The sequence below is a fragment of the Centruroides sculpturatus genome, unplaced genomic scaffold (assembly GCF_000671375.1).
Source record: "Centruroides sculpturatus isolate CEXI.00-Female unplaced genomic scaffold, Cexi_2.0 scaffold493, whole genome shotgun sequence".
NCBI lineage: Eukaryota > Metazoa > Arthropoda > Arachnida > Scorpiones > Buthidae > Centruroides > Centruroides sculpturatus.
Window position 1 is genome coordinate 110993 of NW_019384608.1, and position 20724 is coordinate 131716.

The window sequence follows — 20724 nt, forward strand, 5'->3', positions numbered from 1 at the left end:
TCTTATTAAAGTGATTTCAGCTTAATTCGTCCTTGCACCGTGGAGATTTTTCACGTTTTAATATTTATAATGCAAACGCTTTGTATTTAGTTAAAGGATTTTCTGCAATTACTGATAAAGTAAGATAAATGGTTATATATCGTGTAATGCCGGGTTCGACTAAAAGGGAATGTGAAGATTTTTGAAACGAATATTTGGATTTCCAGAAAGGAAAAGAAAAAAACTACTTAAAGAGAATAATTCAATTTTCTTCTGCAATTGATAAATTAAGTAACGCTAATTACAATTTCACATATATATTTTTTTGTTTTATATTGAGCAAATAAAACTTTAAAATATATTCCAACTTTACACAATTCGCTACATTTTAAATTGCTTATACCACGTACAGTACACCAAGAGAGTTAAATTTTATATAGAATCGTCTTCTTTGGTTATAAAAGAGAAATGAGTAGGAAAATCGTATTAAATTGTTACAAATGCTCTTCACGGTTTCTTTGTCTTCAAAGGAAAGTTAATTTTTAGGATTTACTCATCCAATTTGGATTAAAATTTTCTTCTTTACGAGCGAAGGAGAGTCGCAAGGAAGGAAAAAAATAAAGATCCAAAGGGATTATTATTCACTAGTATTCTGTACAATAAACTTTTATTGACTTAAGTGATGATTGTAGCAACGTTTCGACATAGCGAATGGGTGTTCAAATATTTACATCACTAAATGGACAGGGACACCATTACGTTGTCATGGACAGAAGCTAAAAAAACAAAAAAAAAAAAAAATGAACGCGGAAACATTCTCTTTTCCAATAATGAAACTCTATTGAAATTATATTTCTCAGTATAAATTTCTATTTTCGGAAAATAAATCTGCTTTTAAAGCCGGAAGTCAGTGAGTCTTGAAATTTATTGTTACACATATTTAAATATATTATCTATTCATTTACATGGAAACGGGTACGATATGGCTTTATTATTCTCAATATCCCCATTGAATTAATCTTATAGGAGAATAGAAATTTCAAACACAAAGTTGATTATTCGAAACGCACTGAAACATAACATTATCGTCCATTAACAAACAAATAATGTAGTTTAGAAATCAGTCACGACAGAATGTCCCTCATATTCTGGCCAATGAATAAGAGAACACGCAATGATGGACATTGCCCGAAACTGGTATAATTGCATTCACACAATGGAAAACCTTATTACGTAATTTAGTACCTTTAAATCAGGTCTACGGAATAAACGTAGTGCACTTGTTTGCATACGCATTTCGCCTCTTCAAAATGGAACCGTATTTGATATCCTAATACAAATAAATCGCCGCTCAACGTTTTCCAAAAATAAACATTTATATACAAATATAGATTCGTAGACATACACGCTGTATAACTTTATGGTTTCGTTTGCGCGACTTTCTCGTCTCGAAATTTCAATATTGAATGAAGGTGTATGCGCTAATATAAATACACGAGGTAAGAATAATATATTTTGGAGTTGTTATCGAAATATATTATAGGTCTAAGTTATCGGTGTAGTGTATGGTCTTCCTCTCTCTAGTTAATCGATAATTGAGAAATTATTCATAGTTATTATTCAATAAAAATAAATTTATACATAAGTTTATATTATCTACTTTATTATACCCATCAATTTTGTAATGCATTATAATAAATTTATAACTTTATTTGTTCTGAGTAAATATTGATAATTATTGTTGCGGAAGCATTAGTATATAAAATAAATATATTCTTAAAAATGTCACATAAAGTTATGATTATATCTCTAATTTTTTAAATGAAACTAACATTTTAATTTTTCTTTATAGTTTCTTAAAATCTACATTTAAAAAATATAAGTAAGTGTTCATTTAAAAGTTATAGGATATTGTTCAGCAATCAAAATTTAGAAGCATTTCATAAACAAATTTTAAGAAATACATTTGATAATAAACGTATTTCATAATATTACTAGAAAATATTTTAATGTAATTCTGCACGCAAAACTAAATAATAACCTTGTAGATTTCCAGTATATTATCTTAGAGAAAATGAATTTTTAAACAGATTAATTCAATTCAAGAATTAGAAGAGTTCATCAAAGAGAATAGAATAGTTATTTAACAAAAGTATTCAAAGATATTATTTAACAAGAAAAAGAAAAGTGGAATATTTTCATTAAATATAAGCCGTTGAATATTTTTATATGTCTTTATTTGTGAACCTTGTGATAACTGATAACATTATCAAGCTTTCAATTAGCGTTTAAAAGTTCTGTCTATGCACATAATTTGCATCTTTACTAATACTTTACAAGTATTGTACGTGTATATATATATATATGTGTGTGTNCTATTACTGTAGAGTATTTGAATTTTTATGAGATATTTATTCATAAATAATTTATGGAATTTTTACTGAATTGTTTCAACTGTGTTCTTGATTATATTTTTATAGGAAGAAAAATTTTAATTTTCTAAAATCAAAAAATGATTTTAAAATATTTATAATTGTAATTTTTTAACTTCTTTTAATAGAAAATATTAAATATTTTTATTTATTAAAAAATATATTAAACATGTATCATATTTTACAGGCTTCTTGTATTCAACAGCCTGTGAGATGTTTGAACATTCATGAATTTCAGAGCAAACAGTTAATGGCAGATAATGGAATTCAAGTTCAGCGTTTTAAAGTAGTTGATTCAATTGAACAAGCGGATCTTATTGCTAATACATTTGGTAAGGTTTTGTCAACATTTAAAACTCAAAAGCTAAGTATAATTTAACTTATTTTAAACGTAAAACTGGTCTGACAGATAAAATATTTCATTCATCACAAAATATAACATTGCGAAACGTGACGCGATAGAAGAATTTTTCAAAAGAGTCGAAATTGGTAAATGAAGAAAGCCCGGAATTGAATTATGATAAGTTTATAGGAATATTTTGTCATGACTACTGATAAAGTACGATGCGCAATTTCGAATTTCAATACTTGCTTCTTATCGTTTCTCTAGAGAACTTCTATTCCGGGTGTACTCTCCTTCGTAGCACAGTCGATTACAATTCTCGAATGGATATGAATACAGTGGAAAAAAAAGCATTTATGTTCTCTTTGATATTATTTTAGGAATGTCAACAGTAGCCAAAACTAACTCGGATTCCTATCAGATGATGGGCAACACGATATACAAACATACAATAGAATTCAGTAACAAACATTATATTAAAAATAAAGTTACATCACGTGTTGTGCAGTTTATCGAACAAATTTATTTAACGTATAGATTCAATGTTAATATCCTGAGGATAATTCGTAGCTTTATTTATATCTTGGTAAATATTTATTTTACTAAATATATTAGAAATAAGAGAAGTAAATTATTGTATAATTTCGTACATGTTAATTAGAAAGTGATGAATGAATGCATTTAAAAGTACAAGTTACAAGGTACCTGTTCGCGTGTTTTGATTAATGAACATTAACAACCTAGTTATTGCCCTGAGTTATTTCCTCACTATAAATGAACGGATGTAATTTAACTCTGCTCATATTGAGAACATCAATATCCTAGACCAGACAATGATATAACTCTTTAGAATCTTTCTTATATCCGATAAATTTTACATTACATACCTATCTACAGAATACATAATTAATATACTAATTATACTACAATATAAACACAATAAATTAAATATGTATGGTACAAGTAGTGCATATTAATTATAATATTGCTAAAATATCTAATAAGGTCTATATTATAATACTCTACACCCTAATAATTATTTAATGTTATTTAAACGCTAAATATACAATTTATAATTGTATGTATTGTCTTAATATAATTAGAAAAATCTGTATATTTATAATATATAGAATTTTTCTATTTATATACCAGTATAATATACCAAAAGTCAAAAAAAATAATGTATAATCAATATTTTTAAAATGCTATTGCATCAGTAATTAAAAACGTAATATTTAATGAATTTCCATGAGATGAACAATAGAAGGAAAAACAAAAAACAGAAGGAAAAGGAAGATTTTAAATTAATTTGTAGCAAAATAAACATGAAGGTTCACTTATATTACGTCATTATAAATTTTAAAAAATATATATATATATAAATTTAATATTTTTCTCATTTTATTTTTTCTAAAACTACTACCTTTTTTTACTTTTTATAAGGTAACTTAATAGGATTTCGTTTCTTTTCAGCCGTAGAAATCCGACGCATTTCCGTGCCAAAGTGGGTTCAGAATGGAACTGATTCTGTGATTTTAGACTGTGAATACGTCTACAACGAGAACGACATCAGACTGGTGGTAAAGTGGTTCTTCAACGATAACTTGGAACCGGTATACCAATGGATACCAGAACTGAACATGCGACATACATCGGGAATACTTCAGGGTCGTTTAGATCTGAATTTCAGCGTGAACACGGTCGACGCTTATTCTCGTTACAGGGCTCTGAAGGTCTTGAATCCAACAACGGAGCTAAGTGGCAAATACACTTGTCTCGTGACATCACTAGCGGGGCAAGACTCCCGGGAACAGAACATGACAGTTTATGGTGAGTTTTGATCAAATTTATATTTCCCTTCTCAGATGTTATGATTTAGTGAGAAAACTTATTATTATACTCGTTGAAAACTTTAACCCAATCTTAAACTTTCTTTAAATTACTTCTTGAAGTAAAAATATCTAACAATAGTTATATACCAAGTTACGATAACGCTGACTATGCAAAGAATAAATAAATAAAAAACGAAAAAAAAGGCAATTTTAAGAAGAAAACGAAAGTATTTATAGCATAAGATGCTATCATTCTTCTAAATATATTTTTCATATTTTAATATGTTAATTTAAACAATATTTCTTAAAAATTTAAAAGGTTTCCTTATCATAAATATTATTACACAAACTGTAATATAATATTTTAATTTAGAAAATACGACATTTAATTAATTTTTGAAGGAACGAATTTTTTATTTATAATTTTATTAAAAATTACTTTACTTTCTTCGTTTTATTATTAAAAAATTAGTTTTTTTCTTTTTTTAAAAAAAATGGATGATCAGACAGAAATAAATTTTAATAAAACTTTTAAGTAATTAAATTGTATTAAATTCTCCAATACGATAGTAGAATATGCATTATTAAACAATACGTAATAAAATTATACAAAATTTAATAAACTAAACTTTAATACTTTTAACTATATTAATACCACTATAATCCATATTATTGTGAATTGATTCTGATTATCATACAGCAGTGAGCCCATCTGCTTGGTTACATATGTTGCGCTAATATATTATAAGCTTATATTGATTATACGTGGTTTATGGTGCTACCTTTATGTAACATTACTGTCTTGTACAAACTCTATTATCGAATTTACATGTCAAAATATGCTGAATTCTGTTTTTCAAAAATTATTGTAATAAACACAGATCAATACTAGAATATATAATTTTTACATTATTAAACTTTAAAAATATTCGACCACTCTGATGATTTTTTAAAATAAAAATTAGACTTTAATATATAAATTTTACTTTTTTTTTAAAGAATAATCTTTGATGTTTCACGTGTGATTAGCTGCGATAGAATAACTAATGTAGTAAGACCTACTTTTTAACAAAATAGAAAAATCATTAATTGTTAAAAAAGATCTTTAGTATTGGTTCTTTTTTTTTAACTTTTAATTCTTAATTTGGAAATAAAAAGGAAAGCAAGACACAAAAGCAAGTCGTGTGGTAAAGAGTAATGGTTGCTGTAAGATCGTTAGTTGCATGTATTAAAATAGTGATGATGTAGAGAGAACTTATAGGTCATCGACTCTAGAGAATAAATTGATGGACTAAAAAGCATTATGCAAAGAAGAAGCCATTACTAGAAACTGTCAAATTTTTGCTTATAACCTATCGAATTTAAATTATGCAAATTATACTCATTATTTAGTAGCTATATAAATGCATTTAATTGAAACTTGTAATCAATTTTGTCTATCGCCTAATTAAAAGTTTTTTTTTTTTTTGTTAATCTTTCGTTTATAATTTATTTTCTACTCTTTTCTGTTGATGTATTCTCTTTAGAGAAGTTTACAATTCGACAGCTATGCTTTTCAATTTTCCTTTATTTTTTTAAAGACTTGACTGTAATACAAAATAGTATAAGATACATAACACGATTTAAAATTTATAAAATATTTTTATATTAAATTTTATTGTGGATACAATTTGCATTTTCATTCTGAAAGCGTTCAAGAGTTACAAAACGATAGAGTTATGAAATATATAACATAAAAAAACGTTAAATTGAGAGATCTCGTACGAAATTATTTTTCGTATTATAAAAAGAAATAATCAAATTACAGCAAAACATCTAAAAGGATACAGAAAAGGGGAATAAAAATAAAATAAGGAGAATATAGCAATACAAAAGAAGTTTTGTCGTTCTCATACAAGTGAGAAAAAATAATAGAAAGTTTGTCGCAAACCTAACAGAATATTCAAAAAGTGTGACGATAAATATTCACACGCTACGAGAGATACTAGATATTACCATTGTTATCCTTGTCCTGCTCTATGTATTGTAGAAGTCTGCAGTTTGGAATAAAAATAAAAAAGGATCATAAATTATTAATGGACATCTTGGCTCGAGTAGACCCATATAAAACAAAAAAGACGGTATAAAAATACACGAAAGCTTATTATATTAGTCACGGCGTATATATGATGGGTTTAAGATAAAGTTAAGTACGCCCTATCTTATCTTTTATTCATAAGACATTAGACAGTAAATTATATTATTATGTCAGAATTACACGAAAATCCAGCATATACTGAGGTTTTAGTGTGAAATTCTCACAAAGTAATTGAAAGATAAAATTATTAACACGCAATTATCTTCTAAGAATACGATTAGAAAACTTTTCTATAAGTGTATATTTATTATTTAAAATAAATGCTTAATTAATAAAGTGTCTTATATTAATGATAATTATGTATAAACATTAAACTCCATAAATTTTTTTAATTGGCATAAATTAAAATTTTTAATTCTTTAAGGGTGAAAGACTTAAGATCATCTTTATCCCTGAAATAATTTTCTATTAAGAATAATGTTATAGCAGTCAGTTAACATGTCCAAAGCTAATTAAACATTATGTAATTTCTTATAAGTCTCTGGGCTTTTTTGTTTCATTATTTTTGCTTTCCAAGACGACTTATTTTATTATCCCAACTAAGATGAATTATACATGTTAACAACAGTAGCAAATAAATATAAATTACACGAGTACTAAGTACATTATGAATAATCTATCCTTTAGTGGGAGCAATTATTTATGATTTAGTTTATAAAATAAAAACTTTGTTGTTTATTTCAAAGTTTTTTTTGATGCAGAATTCATACGGATTAAGGATAAAATATAAATCTGTTTTATGTACGGCATAAATAACAATTAAGTAATATATAAGTACATAATTTATGATGATATCTTTTCTTTTATAAACTAATTTGTTCTAGTTATTAAGAGACTTTATAATTCGATAGTTCAAACAAACCACAAATAAGAAAAAGAATGCAAGAATAAATAATTTTTCACCAGAGAAAATTTATGCAAAGCTGAGATATTTATGAAGGTAAGAAACTAAGAGAAGGTTAAATTAGCTTTATACAAGAAATTGTTTAATGAATATCTTCAGCCTATGGCTAACCAGCGGATGTTTTATTTTATTATTTATCTACACAGCTTTCACTTTCCTTCAGAACAAATAAAACTGAAACTCGGTATTTCCAAATAGAAAGAGAATTATTGATAGAGTAAATTGAATCAGAAGAAAATAAGAGATATAGATTTGTACATCATGTCACTTCATTCCGTATAACTCAGACTTCGATTATTGTAACCTTTAATTATTTACAAATCAGATATAAGAAAATATTAAACTGACAACAAAAAATTTAATTATTTTTCACTCGGCATGACAAACTATTAGTTCGATAGCGTGACGAATACCTATTAAAACCGCGATTATTTTTCGAATTAATTTGCGAAGCCTTAAAATAGAAGAGTTTTGCTGCAGTTTGTTGTTATAACAAATCAATACACCTATTTTCAAATGCATCATTTAAAAATTAATTTTTTAAAAATTATTTATTTAAGCCAATATTAAGTAAATTTATTATTTTTTTTATGAACGTTCTGTAAGTTATTTTTTTCAATAATAAGAAATGATTTCTTTTTTAAATAGAAGAAATCTAAATTTAACTTCTGTTATTTGCTGCATTATTTGGCATTCAGGATAATTTCGAATAGAATGATCAACTACCAATTATTGGAAAATAAAGTATAAAATGTTTTTTCGATGAATTGTGGGTTGAAGAAGAGAAACGAATGATCATTATTTTTTCGTTTTTTTTTTCTCTCTTGAATTTTATTCCAAAGATATCATATTAATTCTTACGAAATGAGACGATGCAATACGAATTTTGAAACGATTTTCCAGTAGTTTTAGATACTACAATTTAATATACAGGTAACCCCCGTATAACACGGTAGTTACGTTCCAAAATTGCCGTGTTATGCGAAACAAAGAACTAGTACGAAAAGGAAGGTTAGGTTCTAAAAATAAAAAAAAAAAATGCTATTATATTTTCATAATTAAGATAAATATCTTTATTAAAATTTTTTTAAGTGATACATATTAATATAAATTAAACAATGTTTTCTTCGTCATCACTAAAAACACTATTAATTAACCGAGAGCGTTTTCTTTTTGGCAAGTTATCCTTATCCTCTGAGCATTTTTCTGCATTATCTTCAGATCCATGCTTTACCTTTTGCAAAATGTATGTAATTTTAGATTGCTTGCTTCTAGTTAAAAGGTCTTTATAAATTTCCTTATATGGTGCTAAGCACTTATGAAGAATAAAGCAAGTATGGAATAAGGGAAAAACATTCGGCAACATCAGAAGCAGAAGCGTCGCGATCTGGCAACATTGAAACAAGTTTCGAGAAGGACCACGTGTATCGACAGAAGGCGAGAAGAGAAAATTTACATACTTAAGTACTAATAGTTCACGAAAATAATAATTTTCGTGAACTATTATTACTTAAGTATGTAAAAATTTATTACATTTCATGTTGTACGAGGGTTTTACCCAATTCTCGAACCGTGTCAGAGTGAATCCGTGCTATAACAGTACCGTGTTATACGGGGGTTACCTGTAAACTACGAAAAAATAATATTAAAATAATTGTTATTCATTATTAAGATAATTTAACTTCTTAAATGTTAAGGAGAAGCCAAACCGAATCAAATAAATACATGCATAAAAGATACTTATTTTTCAAGTATTTAAAAATCTTGTAAGGAACTTGCTAATTATTGAAAGCTTATTCCCTACATACAAGATGTTTCCTTTATATTTTATGGTTAAAAAAAATGATTCTTTTAGAGAGGAAACATTTCATTCTATTATGGGACCTATGCAGTTGCGTATTTTGCTTAATGATTAATCCGATCCTGAGTAGGATTTAGTTCCAGGTTTAGGTTAATTAAGATCAAGTTACAAATTGTACAGATAACAATAACATTACTTTGATTAGAATTACTTTATTAAGTAGATCATAAAATATTTTAAAATAACTTTGAATTATTTTCAATAAAACTAAAACAAAATCTTTTTAAATGCAGATAAAAATTAAAATACTTTATTTACTTATTTCAAATACTCATATTGTATACAATTCAATTTTTAAGATTTATTCAAAAATACAAATAATTTTATAAGAGGTAAAATTAATATTTATTTGAAATTCTGCAATATCTCATAACTAATGGCAATTATCTGAAATCAAATATTGCAAAGAAAAATAAACAAATGAGGTAATACTTTGTTTATATACCAAATAATGAAATGCAAACAGTTAATATGATAATGGAGAAGAGGAAAAAAAAATCATATTTTCGATCTTCCTAAATATATTAATGTAAAGACAGAATCAATATGTACAAACATTAATAAGAATTTAAGTTTTGAATATTAAAATGAAACAATTTTCAATTTAAGTTTGTATAAAATTAATATCAACTTTTCATATTTGATAAAATATAATAATTCAAGTTTTTCTTCCCATTCTATGCTTTGATGATAAAATATCGAGTAAGATTATTACATTGGAATTATAACAGATAAAAACTTTATAACGCATATTAACAGATTTGCAACTTATAAATTATTAAACATTTAATCAGAAAAATCGAATATGAAAAGAGAAAAAAAAAATAATTTAATTGATAATAATTGTAGATAATAGTATAAATTATTAAGAAGAAAGTCTACAGACAGAGGGAAAAATGACAGCTTACAATATATTGTAGTTTCATAAATAAAATTATATTGATCGGTGCTCCATATTTTTTTCTGACTGCCTCTCTACAACTGTGGAAAAATAGCAGATTTACTGTTCTTACAAACAGTTAACACTCATCCAATTGTGCAGATAATGCCAAGATATATGAATAGCTATCATTATGTACTGTACAGTACAGCACAGTACATACTCCTTCAAACTTCTGAGTTAAGAGATCGCGTAAATAATCGATCTAATTTTTCATGAATGATTCTTACGGATTAAGGCAATCAAAATTTTAATCAAACTGTGCAAGTATCTAGAAATAATGGAAGCTGTACATAAAAATTGGACATTGAATATGGGAAAGGAATCCATATTTATTTGCAATCTCGCTGGAAAGAAATAGGGAAAAATAATTTAATATCAGTTATTTAATTTCGGAGATAAAATAATATAAAGTTTTTAATATTTTACTATTAAAATGAGTAAAATAATTCGTTTTTTTATTGATTTAAATGGCATTTAAATAATTTTTTGCTATTATTACTTAAGTATGTAAAAATTTATTACATTTCATGTTGTACGAGGGTTTTACCCAATTCTCGAACCGTGTCAGAGTGAATCCGTGCTATAACAGTACCGTGTTATACGGGGGTTACCTGTAAACTACGAAAAAATAATATTAAAATAATTGTTATTCATTATTAAGATAATTTAACTTCTTAAATGTTAAGGAGAAGCCAAACCGAATCAAATAAATACATGCATAAAAGATACTTATTTTTCAAGTATTTAAAAATCTTGTAAGGAACTTGCTAATTATTGAAAGCTTATTCCCTACATACAAGATGTTTCCTTTATATTTTATGGTTAAAAAAAATGATTCTTTTAGAGAGGAAACATTTCATTCTATTATGGGACCTATGCAGTTGCGTATTTTGCTTAATGATTAATCCGATCCTGAGTAGGATTTAGTTCCAGGTTTAGGTTAATTAAGATCAAGTTACAAATTGTACAGATAACAATAACATTACTTTGATTAGAATTACTTTATTAAGTAGATCATAAAATATTTTAAAATAACTTTGAATTATTTTCAATAAAACTAAAACAAAATCTTTTTAAATGCAGATAAAAATTAAAATACTTTATTTACTTATTTCAAATACTCATATTGTATACAATTCAATTTTTAAGATTTATTCAAAAATACAAATAATTTTATAAGAGGTAAAATTAATATTTATTTGAAATTCTGCAATATCTCATAACTAATGGCAATTATCTGAAATCAAATATTGCAAAGAAAAATAAACAAATGAGGTAATACTTTGTTTATATACCAAATAATGAAATGCAAACAGTTAATATGATAATGGAGAAGAGGAAAAAAAAATCATATTTTCGATCTTCCTAAATATATTAATGTAAAGACAGAATCAATATGTACAAACATTAATAAGAATTTAAGTTTTGAATATTAAAATGAAACAATTTTCAATTTAAGTTTGTATAAAATTAATATCAACTTTTCATATTTGATAAAATATAATAATTCAAGTTTTTCTTCCCATTCTATGCTTTGATGATAAAATATCGAGTAAGATTATTACATTGGAATTATAACAGATAAAAACTTTATAACGCATATTAACAGATTTGCAACTTATAAATTATTAAACATTTAATCAGAAAAATCGAATATGAAAAGAGAAAAAAAAAATAATTTAATTGATAATAATTGTAGATAATAGTATAAATTATTAAGAAGAAAGTCTACAGACAGAGGGAAAAATGACAGCTTACAATATATTGTAGTTTCATAAATAAAATTATATTGATCGGTGCTCCATATTTTTTTCTGACTGCCTCTCTACAACTGTGGAAAAATAGCAGATTTACCGTTCTTACAAACAGTTAACACTCATCCAATTGTGCAGATAATGCCAAGATATATGAATAGCTATCATTATGTACTGTACAGTACAGCACAGTACATACTCCTTCAAACTTCTGAGTTAAGAGATCGCGTAAATAATCGATCTAATTTTTCATGAATGATTCTTACGGATTAAGGCAATCAAAATTTTAATCAAACTGTGCAAGTATCTAGAAATAATGGAAGCTGTACATAAAAATTGGACATTGAATATGGGAAAGGAATCCATATTTATTTGCAATCTCGCTGGAAAGAAATAGGGAAAAATAATTTAATATCAGTTATTTAATTTCGGAGATAAAATAATATAAAGTTTTTAATATTTTACTATTAAAATGAGTAAAATAATTCATTTTTTTTATTGATTTAAATGGCATTTAAATAATTTTTTGAGTATGATAAACATCCAAACTACAAGAAATGATTTCGTTTAATAAATGTATGTTCGTCCTGTAGTTGAAATTAAATTCGTCATAGAAATGCCTTACGTTTTCCTATGAAAATTAAATACCAAAGGCAAATAACAAATAGTATGTTAATTCGCGTATTTATTCCTTTAATGAAAATTTTAAGCATAAACTAATTTGTTTAGAAATTATAAAATTTCTATTAATAACTTAAGAAACAATGAAGCAATTTTACGAAAGCGCCATTATTAATGAAGTAAGGATTATAAATAAGTTAAAAGGTATTAAATAGGTAAAAGTTTTCGTGAGAGAAACTGAAAATTTAAGTCGAAAAGGTATATAATATTCCACTAGAATAAAGTGCTTTTACTATTATTGGATCGAAATTTTACATTTTCTTTATCTTATTCGCATATTGCAATTTTAAATTTATTTCATCATTTCTATATTGAATCAAAATAAATGAAGTTTAGAATAATTTATTTTTAAAACTAGTATCTTCTCATTTTCTGCTTTAGTATATATATATTTTTTGTCCCGCTTTTCTGAAGATAAACATTTACCGTGCGATCATGACTTCATCCGCTCCTAAATGACTATTGCTATTTTTGTAGCACAATTGGAAGGTTTTATCAAATATTTAAGCAATTTCTATCTCAACGGAATCTCTATTTTTAATAGAGTTTCTCGCTTTGTTTTTTTTAAGCTAAATACAATTTTTATTCAATTAAAATTGAATAAAATTGCATTCTATGTGCAATTTAAATTGTAGTCTTATTTGCAATATAACTGTATAGACGAATTATTTTTAATTAAATTTTTCGTAATTAGTTGTATTCGCATTTATTTTTTTTTGTTTTTAATTTCGAATTTTATCGAAGAAAAGAAGTAAATTATGATAATAACAAATCTAGAAAGTTTATTAACATATTTCTTTAATTTATGTTTAGGTACTAACCATAGAGATGAATCGTCTTCCATTGGCATTTAATTCCTTCTCTCAAAAAAAAAACGACATGCGAAAAATTTCGAAATTTTCCATCGTTTGCAGGATCGGCCTCGTACTTCTTTTCTTCTTCTAGCTTTACCGATTGGTAATGTCGCGTAAATCTTATCATTTTTGTATCAAACTATTTTCTTTTTTTATTATCAATTTCTAGTTGTATTTTGTAAAGAAAAAGAATAATAATAATAACAATAAACCGCATATTATTAATATAATTACAATTAATTTATATAATAGAATAAATATGAGAGAATTTGTATTTTATATTTTAAATATTTATTGTTATCAAATAATTTTATTAGAATATTTGAATATTATATTTCTTTATATTAATTATTTTGAATAGAATATTAGTGTAATTTATTAAGAAAACGTTTTGAATAAACATCCTGTAATATTATACTCTAAAACAGTAGAAAGTGTTTTTATAAAACTCTTAATTTCTTTTTTTTTTCAAATAATAAGCTCTTATGCTTTAAAATTTTAACGAGAACATATTAGAATCTCTTTCAAGTAGTAAGAGAAACATTCTTATTTTAAATAATACATTTATAAATACAGAAGCATTATTATTTGATACAGAATAAAATATTTTACTTCGATCAGAGAGAAAAAAATATAACTTTTACGGTAATATAAACAAAATTTTGATTGGTTATTTTATATTCTTCAGAGAAAAACTTCTGCAAAATAACAAATAAAATTATTACTATAAAAACAGAAGAATTTAACCGTATATTAATCTAGATATGAAACATTTAAATATTTACATGTGAAGGNTAAGAAACAATGAAGCAATTTTACGAAAGCGCCATTATTAATGAAGTAAGGATTATAAATAAGTTAAAAGGTATTAAATAGGTAAAAGTTTTCGTGAGAGAAACTGAAAATTTAAGTCGAAAAGGTATATAATATTCCACTAGAATAAAGTGCTTTTACTATTATTGGATCGAAATTTTACATTTTCTTTATCTTATTCGCATATTGCAATTTTAAATTTATTTCATCATTTCTATATTGAATCAAAATAAATGAAGTTTAGAATAATTTATTTTTAAAACTAGTATCTTCTCATTTTCTGCTTTAGTCTCTATATATATATATATATATATTTTGTCCCGCTTTTCTGAAGATAAACATTTACCGTGCGATCATGACTTCATCCGCTCCTAAATGACTATTGCTATTTTTGTAGCACAATTGGAAGGTTTTATCAAATATTTAAGCAATTTCTATCTCAACGGAATCTCTATTTTTAATAGAGTTTCTCGCTTTGTTTTTTTTAAGCTAAATACAATTTTTATTCAATTAAAATTGAATAAAATTGCATTCTATGTGCAATTTAAATTGTAGTCTTATTTGCAATATAACTGTATAGACGAATTATTTTTAATTAAATTTTTCGTAATTAGTTGTATTCGCATTTATTTTTTTTTGTTTTTAATTTCGAATTTTATCGAAGAAAAGAAGTAAATTATGATAATAACAAATCTAGAAAGTTTATTAACATATTTCTTTAATTTATGTTTAGGTACTAACCATAGAGATGAATCGTCTTCCATTGGCATTTAATTCCTTCTCTCAAAAAAAAAACGACATGCGAAAAATTTCGAAATTTTCCATCGTTTGCAGGATCGGCCTCGTACTTCTTTTCTTCTTCTAGCTTTACCGATTGGTAATGTCGCGTAAATCTTATCATTTTTGTATCAAACTATTTTCTTTTTTTATTATCAATTTCTAGTTGTATTTTGTAAAGAAAAAGAATAATAATAATAACAATAAACCGCATATTATTAATATAATTACAATTAATTTATATAATAGAATAAATATGAGAGAATTTGTATTTTATATTTTAAATATTTATTGTTATCAAATAATTTTATTAGAATATTTGAATATTATATTTCTTTATATTAATTATTTTGAATAGAATATTAGTGTAATTTATTAAGAAAACGTTTTGAATAAACATCCTGTAATATTATACTCTAAAACAGTAGAAAGTGTTTTTATAAAACTCTTAATTTCTTTTTTTTTTCAAATAATAAGCTCTTATGCTTTAAAATTTTAACGAGAACATATTAGAATCTCTTTCAAGTAGTAAGAGAAACATTCTTATTTTAAATAATACATTTATAAATACAGAAGCATTATTATTTGATACAGAATAAAATATTTTACTTCGATCAGAGAGAAAAAAATATAACTTTTACGGTAATATAAACAAAATTTTGATTGGTTATTTTATATTCTTCAGAGAAAAACTTCTGCAAAATAACAAATAAAATTATTACTATAAAAACAGAAGAATTTAACCGTATATTAATCTAGATATGAAACATTTAAATATTTACATGTGAAGGAATATATTAAAACTTTTCTTAATATTCAAAATAAAACAGAAATATTTTTATTCAAGTTTAACTTTAACTATGGGCTTTTTTTAATCTTTGATGTTTACACTTGCATATTCACTTCATGAAACCTTAAATGTATATTTTAAAAAAAAGATACGAAGAAGAAATAAGTGTTTTAGTAGTAAATGTAAGAGAAATTTCATGATTAAAGAAAATAAAATTCTTAAATAGGATAAAGATAAAAAATGAATTTTACTTCAATTTTTATCTTAGTTTTTTATTATTGTATTAATTTTTGCTGTTGTTAATTATCTTATATATTATTTGGAAATAAAATTAAAATATCATAAAAATTTGAAATATTTTTGTTTACATAATTTATGTTTAAAATAACATTAAATTTAATAATTCAATGTAAATTAAATTATATATAAGGACATAAGCACGTGTATAAATGCTTATACGCTCATATATAGTATGGAGCTACGTGATGATGTATTTATAGGTTTACGTCGTAATGTAGTCCTAGTACATTACTTATTGATTTATGTAGGCTACAAGATAAATCTCATTGATTTATAAAATCTTGGTGTTCCTTTCTTTAATTATTGATGATGTCACGGATTTTACTCTCGTTATGATTTTGTAATCACAAAAGAAAAATAAATTCCGTACAAATCAAATCAAAACAATATGTTAATTTCCTTTATCTATTTAATGATTTTAAGACAAATTCATATTAGAAGTGTTTTTTTTTTTATTCCATATTTTTGTCATTTGTTTCATCTGTTTTTGGAATTTTTTCTTTATTTTAAATTCATATATTAATCATCGAAGTTGATATACTTTTGCAAGTTAAAGGATGCCATCAGCACATGTCGATAACTCTAATTGGTTTCTAACTAACGAATTTATTTATTTATTTTTTCTTATTTTTTCTTGTACAATATCATAAAAAAGTGGTAAACAAGTTATGTTTACCGTACAGTTAGCTTTCAATATTTGTTTTCGATTTTTATTAAACCTTTGTTGATTGCACATGTCATCGTTGTTAATCAAGTTAAACCGTTGTTTACTTTTCTTAATTCATGATACTTAGTAAATCTGGAAATTAATTTTATCTAACGCTTTTTATCAGTAAACAAAATGCACGAATATAGAATGATTAAATTTTATCGATTTTCCTCTTTCCTAATGAACTAGGAAGTGAGCATCCGTACAAGATCAATGTTTTCCAGAATGCTAATAATATTTCTACAAGTTCAAATATTCGTTTCAATTGATTTAATTGGTTGCAGGAGTGTTCTTGAGTGATATATTTCAGAAATTAATATCAAATATGCAAATTATATTATTAATTTTTTTCTAATATATATTAATAAAAATCCTTAAAAATTATGTCAAAATTCTTGAAACAACATTCAAAAATCTACCCAAAAAAAACATAATATTAATATTTCTTATAAATGATATTTTAAATTATAATTAAATTTAGTAATTTAATTAATAAATACTTAATTAAAATTACTTTTAAATTTTTAAATATAAATGTATAATACATTAAACTATTATAAAAATTAAACGAGATTAATCATTTAAAAATTTATTTAAAAAATACAATAGTTAAAGTATTTAATGTATAAAAGCAAAAAAAAAACTTATTTAAATTTTAGATGTAGACTATATAAAATCATTTACAATGAGTTTAGTTAGGAAATTTCTGATTGGAAGTTAAATCATTTAAATTTATTAATTCATTGATATCACGTAACCAGATCTTTAACAGATTTAGATTTTTATTCCGATAATACTCAAAGTAGAATACTTTATTAGCATTATCGAATATCTAATGAAGGGATAAATTTACTTACTGTAAACAGGACGATGTTATCATCTTAACTAATTCTTTGGCTAAATTTACATGGCGAAACCAATAAACAGGCCTTCATTGATTACACCAGGGATAATAATAAACTCGAGATTAATGCCTTAAACTAAATCAAAGATATTCCGAAACCAAGGAAATATTGACACTTCTGGGAATGACAAATTTATGAGATAATTATTAAAATATTTATTATTTCCTTCGTAATAAATTCAGTTTTACATCATTAAATTTATTAGTAACTAACTAAGTAACAGAAAAAAAAGAGGATAACCCCAATTTTAAAATAATTAAATTTTTCTGTTACTAAACTTCAAATATTATTTATAGAATTTCCTACGTATTAATGTTTAGACGCGTGGTTTGATATTTTTGAAAAAAAAGATGTGAAAGGAATTAATAAAAATTCCGAAAACTAAAAATGAACGTTATAAATTTATTCGGTGAAGTCTGTAAAGTAAATTGAGATAAGCTATACTTCTAAAATGTAACTCCTGGGAGTAGAGCGGAGGGAATCGAACGTTCTTAAAATAGTTTCCCCATCTAACAACGTAAAATATTTGGAATTTCTCCTTGAATATGCTAGTAAAATTCGAATTTAATAAATGTTATTCACAGATTATTATTTTCATCAAATGATCAGGGCAATATTTTTTAAAAGTCTTCTTAAATAATCCTCTCAAATTCCTGCTAATCATCGGTTTCGATGTTTTTTTAACTTCTTAGTTTTTTATAGCGAGACCAACCATTTAAAAAATATTTCAATTAAATTATGGATCAAAATTACCGAAAGGATAAAGAAGTTCGCCTCTCAAAAATAATGAAGATAATCTCAGTCATTTGAGGAATTTCCAAGTTTAAATAAGAAAGAAAGAATACTTTGAAAGGTAGTGAATTCTCTAATTCCATCCACTCGTTGTTACAAAAATTGGAAGAAAAAATGAAAATAATTGGGGACATTGTTCAAAATTACATAAAAAGTCACGAAGAAAAGACAATAAAATGGAATTCTTCATCTATTTATATAAGAAATATTTAAACGGATATTTGAAAAAGAAAAAAATCGTTAAAAATTTCTTGCAATATTTTTAAAACCTTAAAAGATTTTAAAATATTTCAAAAATAAAAAGATAAGCAGCATTAAAGTAAATTATAATCCCGCATTAATTTTTTTTAAATGTAATATTCTTTTACTCACGAGAATACTTAGAAAACTCGAAATCAACATTTCAACTATTCTAAATATTTATAGGTTAAGAAGAATTTTAAAAATTCTTCTTAACCTATAAAATTAAAATATAAAGTCGGTAAAATAGATCTTATAAAATTGCACGTTATTAAATTTTCAGTATTAAAATATCTAAGTTTATTTCTTTTAACTGCATACGGAAGGAAATTATTTAGCAGGAAACAACCTTGTTAAAAATAGGATTAATGAAGTAATTTCTCTGAATTTACAACTATGTAGAATCAACGAAACTAAATTCTCTTATTTACGATTCTGTAGATAAGTACTGGATTTTTTCCCCTCCCCTCCTTTAGCTAGTATTAAAGTTAATGCTTCAGGACATATTACAGAGGCTTTCTGCCTCTGATAATAATCCAAGATGTCAAAAGAATCGTTTAAAATTCAAATAAATTCTTTCCTTTTTCAAAAACTAAAGATTATCCTCCTTGTAATATACTGTAGTATAGTATGATTATTCATTATTACTCTAACTCTCTCAATTATTTTTATTTAATGTGGTAATATCGACCAGCATATGCCGATGTCGCCCAGATTACTAGATTTAAAGAAAAGACAGATAACAGATGGCAAGAAAGAAGTTTTTTTAGACTAAATTAATATCTGATTTCAATACTAAAGAAATTAATGTAGTGTGACAAATTGAATTATTTCATCTCGAATATTTTTCATCAAAATATTAATACATTGAAAGCAAACTTTAAACATTTCTACAAAAAAATATAACTTACTGCATCGTGTAGAAAAGAAATATATTTATAAAAATAACTACAATGTTTTAATATATTATATAAAAGTTTTAAATATTATATATATATAAGCGAGAATAAGGCCACGTTAACAAATGTTCAACAATTTATTAATCCACTAATGCGTGTCAACATGAATACTAACATCAATATCTATCAAGTATATCAATACACATTAATATTTCATAAACTGATCTTGAGAAAAATATATGAACATAAATCATAATAATGGGGTTGTCCTGTTTTGTTCAAGGTAAAACAAAATCAATGAAAGGATGCGCCCATCAAACTTAAACATTGCATTATTTTCCGGGCATTAATTATTAACTTAAATAAATAAATTCAAAAAATTAATCAAGATATTTAAACAAATTATTATTATTATTATTTAAAGAATTTATTTTCAATTATTCTTAAATTGTTTAATGATTTATTAATGATTAAATTCATAATAAATCTAAGAAATATTGTTTAAATTTCATTAAAAAATGACAGTTTCATCGTTTTATTATTAATATTAATTCGTGTTTTAAATTATTTGAATAATAAATAATTATATCTTAATAATAAATATGAATATTATTAGATTTGTGAATAATAGAATAGTATATAAATAAAATTATTTTACGCTTTAAAATAATAAAAATAAAATTGAGTTGAGAGAAATTATTTTAAAGAACTTAATCTGGTAGAATTAAAAATTCGATATTAAAACTTCTGTTTTTTTTTAATAATAAAATTTTTTTAAA

At 24.5% G+C, this 20724-nt stretch overlaps 1 protein-coding gene across 1 annotated transcript in view; it reads left to right on the forward strand.

The window, feature by feature from the left end:
• The first annotated feature begins 2580 nt into the window (after positions 1-2580).
• Positions 2581-20724, forward strand: part of LOC111625187 — a 75553-nt gene continuing 57409 nt past the window's right edge. Inside the window, exons 1-2 of the mRNA XM_023368252.1 lie at positions 2581-2743; positions 4198-4584. Coding sequence (XP_023224020.1) covers positions 2581-2743; positions 4198-4584 — 550 coding nt within the window. The remainder of the gene's footprint in view (positions 2744-4197; positions 4585-20724) is intronic.